General features: G+C 50.3%; 1 protein-coding gene across 2 annotated transcripts; it reads left to right on the top strand.

Moving 5' to 3' along the window:
• The first annotated feature begins 282 nt into the window (after positions 1-282).
• On the top strand, positions 283-3392 carry LOC119917201. 2 transcript variants are annotated; one of them, XR_005447237.1, is made up of 3 exons: positions 283-677; positions 908-1080; positions 1173-3392. XR_005447237.1 is itself a non-coding variant. In XM_038737368.1 (2 exons), the coding sequence occupies exon 2, from the start codon at positions 2244-2246 to the stop codon at positions 3036-3038; it is 795 nt and encodes a 264-aa protein (XP_038593296.1). In that variant the 5' UTR covers positions 283-677; positions 908-2243; the 3' UTR covers positions 3039-3392. The 2 variants fall into 2 exon arrangements, 1 of the variants encoding a protein (XP_038593296.1); XM_038737368.1 differs by having other exon boundaries at positions 908-3392.
• The last annotated feature ends 571 nt before the right edge of the window (positions 3393-3963 follow it).

Genomic DNA, 3963 nt, shown 5'->3' with positions numbered 1-3963 from the left:
TGCGGATTATGCCATAGTCCCGCACACTAGCCGCAGAGAGTGGCTGGAATCAGTTGGCTCTGTTTGATGCTTTTATTCAAGTCTGACTCGTTAAAGGACAAATTCGCTCCTTTAGATCTTCCGGAGGATTTGGATGTCCATATTGCCCTTGCCATAAAGTTTGACAAGCGACTGGAGGAGAGAGAGCGAGAGAGTGCCTGGTCCCGCAGCTACCTTCCAGACCACAGGCGGCTCCCAGTGGCCGCTGTTCTCCCGCCAACACGTTCTTTGCCACCTCCTCCATACCCGTCTTCACCCATGTCAGGGGCAGCTGAGGAGCCGATGGAGTTGGGTCGGGCTCGCCTTACTCCGGAAGAGAGACAGAAGAGGATCCGTGAGAGTAGGTGTATCTACTGTGCTCAGCCTGGCCACTTCATTGCCCACTGTCCGTTAAAAGGGCAGGCTCACCAGTAAAGTACAGGGTCCTGGTCAGTCAGTCAACTATTATTAATAGTCCCTCTCGCCCCATGCCCACAGTAACTCTTTCTTCTCTCTGTTCTCCCGTGTCACAGGTGGTGCTGGTGGATTCGGGTGCCAATGCCAATTTAATGGATGCCACCCTCGCCAGAGAGCTGGATTTTTTGCCTCTGTCTACTCTCCTGGAAGCCACTGCTCTCGACAGCCGGCTTCTCTGGCAGGTAACCCACCACACCACTCCTGTGACCATAATATTCCCAGATAGAAACTCAGAGTTTTCACCTAGTCAAGTCCCCTTTATATCCACCTATTTTGGGGTTTCCCTGGTTAGTTCAGCAAAACCCTCATATTGACTGGTCTACTGGGGCTGTTAAAGGAAGATTTTGCAGATCATTCTGCTGTATCTTCATGCTACCCCCCATGGGGCGCCTGTACTCTTTGTCTTCCCCAGAGTTACAGGCTATGAAGGAGTATATCGACTGCCTTGGCAACGGGAATAATCCGACCCTCCTTGTCTCCTGCCGAGGCAGGATTTTTCTTCATTGAGAAAAAAAGACAAAAAAAAAAGTCACTCAGGTCCTGCATTGACTACTGTGAACTTAATGACATCACTGTGAGAAACAGGTACCCCCTCCCTCTAATTTCTTGTGCTTTTGAACTGTTGCAAGGTGCTAAGATTTTCACCAAACTGGATCTGAGAAATGTGTATCATCTAGTCAGGATTAGGGAGGGGGAAAACTGCTGGTCTTTCCTTGGGTTGATGGCATCCGAGGGGCAGGTGAGCATGGACTCCGGTTCTAGTTCTGCCTGATCCCAGTCAGCAGTTCGTGGTGGAGGTGGATGCATCTGACGTGGACATCGGCACTGTCGCAGTCCTGTGGATGGTAAGCTCCATCCCTGAGCATTCCTGTCCCGCAAACTGTCGGCGGCTGACAGGAATTATGATGTGGGCAACCGGGAGTTACTGGCTGTGAAGGTTGCTCTGGGAGAATGGAGGCACTGGTTGGAGGGGGCGGAGCTAACATTCTTAGTATGGACAGATCATAAGAATCTGGGGAGGGGAATTCCCGTCAAGCCAGATGGGCCCTTTTCTTTAATCGTTTCTCTTTTACGTTGTCTTACTGTCCAGGATCCAAGAATGTTAAGCCTGATGCCCTGTCTCGCCTGTTTGACGTCGTCGAAGTTTGTGGACACTATCCTGCCCTCCTCGTGTGTAGTGAGGGCAGTTTCTTGGGCGGTGGAGGAGAGGGTCAAGTGGGCTAATGTTACTCTGACTGTCCCGGTCGGTTGCCCACTGAACCGTTTGTCCCCCCCGAGCTGAGGTCCCAGGTGATCCACTGGACTCATGCTTCTGCTCTTACCTGTCACCCTGGAGTGAAGAGGATTATGTTCGCCATCAGGCAGAGGTTTTGGTGGCCTTCCATGGAGGCTGATGTGGGTGAGTATGTGGTGGCCTGCCCGGTGTGTGCGCAGAACAAGAAGTCTCACCACCCCCCAGTCGGTCTCCTACAGCCCCTCCCTGTGCCTTCCCAGCCCTGGTCTGACATCTAGACTTCGTTACAGGTTTCCCCTTCCGAAGGTAAAACAACAGTTCTAACTGTAGTCGACAGATTCTAAGATGGTGCACTGCTAAAGAGACAGCGGAGGTTGTCCTGTCCTATGTCTTCAGTTATCATGGATTACCTTGAGATGTGGTGTCCTACCGTTCGTCTCTTAGTTCGGGAAGGCTTTCTGTTCCCTGCTTGGTGCCTCAGCGAGCCTGTCCTCGGGCTATCACCCCCAAACCAATGTCCAATCCGAACGGCTCAATCAGGAGTTGGAGACAGGTCTGCGCTGTTTGGCTTCTCGGAACCCCTCTAGTTGGAGCCGGCAGTTGGTGTGGGTGGAGTATGTGCACAATACTCTCCAGTGTGTCTCCACGGGACTCTCTCCATTCCAGTGTGTCTACGGGTACCAGCCGCCACTGTTCCCAGCTCTGGAGAAGGAGGTGGGGGTCCCCTCAGCTCAAGCTCTTGTGCGGCATTGTCGCTGTGCCTGGATCCAAGCTCGCCAGGTTCCTCTCCGGAGTTCTTCAGCCTATAAACAGGCTGCTGACCGCCGCAGATCCGCTGCTGTACACTGCTGGTCAAAGAGTCTGGCTGGCCACCCGGGACATCCCTCTCCGCGTCGAATCCCTTAGGCTGGCTCCTCACTTCATTGGTCCATTTCCTATATCAAAAGTTATTAATCCTGTTGCTTTGAGGTTGAAATTACCCGGGACTATGAGGATCCATCCCACCTTTCATATTAGTCGAGTGAAGCCAGTGAAGGAGAGCCCCTTGGTTCCTGCTATGCCTCCCACTCCTCCGTGCATGGTCGATGGCGGACTGGTGTACTCAGTTAAGAGGCTGCTGGCTGTAAGAAGACGTGGAAGGGGCCGTCAGTACCTCGTCGATTCAGAGGTTTACGATCCCAAAGAGAGGTCCTGGGTGTCAGCCAGTAACATCTTGGATTGTGTGAGTTCCATCAGCAACATACTGAGGAGCCTGGGCCGTCAGGAGCTGGCCCTAAAGGAGGGGGAACTGTCAGGCCTAACCCCCTGAGTTATGTGTTCAGTTTCCTTGTGTGTTACCACTTCCTGTTTTGTTTCAGTTACTCATCTTGTGTCTCATTTCAGGTCTTCATCTGCCTTCAATTCATGTGTGATTACCTGTCCCCGCCCTAATGTGCTGCACCTGTGTTTCATTGTCCCCCCTCCCTTTGAATATATAAACCCACCTTCCCTTGAGGTCTTTGCCAGATCGTCATGTTCCTGTGACAGCATTCCAGCCTGATTCCTCATCAGTGTGTTTGACCGTAGCCTTGTTTTCCGACCTCGTCTCTCGCCTTGTGTTTTGGATACCTTTGCCTGGACTTTTGTATCATCCTGCAATAAAGTTATTGTTCATCTCATCGGAGTTGTGCTCTGTGATTTCATTACCTGAGAGAGCCTAATAATTTTTTCCCATAATAATAAAAGCCTTCATTTAAAAAATGCATTTTGTGTTTACTTGTGTTATCTTTGTCTCATGTTTCAATTTGTTTGATGATCTGAAACATTTCAGTGTGACAAACATGCAAAAAAAGAAATCAGGAAGGGGGCACTTTTTCACACCACTGCATTTATTTTTGTCATTCATTTCTTTACTTGGCAGAAATGTGTGTACACATTCAAAGTCACAAACACTGTAATATACTCCCGTTTAAGTACGTCATTTGCCATCCAGAATGTACGCATGCATACCCCCCCCGCACACATACACATAAAGCTGAGGATATAATTGTTTCCCAGCAGCTCTTTGATGGCTGAGTCACTGAACATGTCCTGTATCATATCACGATAAGAAGAACATCAGTTTAAAGGCAGCAGCTGTTTCCCTTTCATCCTCGCTCCCTCTCTCTCTTTCTGCATCTCTCCATCCTCCCACTGCTTTCACAATGGTGTGCTAAGCCGGGAAAGATAGGGCAAATCCCTCATCTGAGCAGAGC

This window comes from Micropterus salmoides, unplaced genomic scaffold (assembly GCF_014851395.1).
Source record: "Micropterus salmoides isolate LMB-PRFRI ecotype aquatic unplaced genomic scaffold, ASM1485139v1 Ms_hic_scaffold_10, whole genome shotgun sequence".
NCBI lineage: Eukaryota > Metazoa > Chordata > Actinopteri > Centrarchiformes > Centrarchidae > Micropterus > Micropterus salmoides.
Note: the sequence above shows the minus strand (reverse complement) of the source record. Positions and strands in the feature narration are given on the sequence as shown.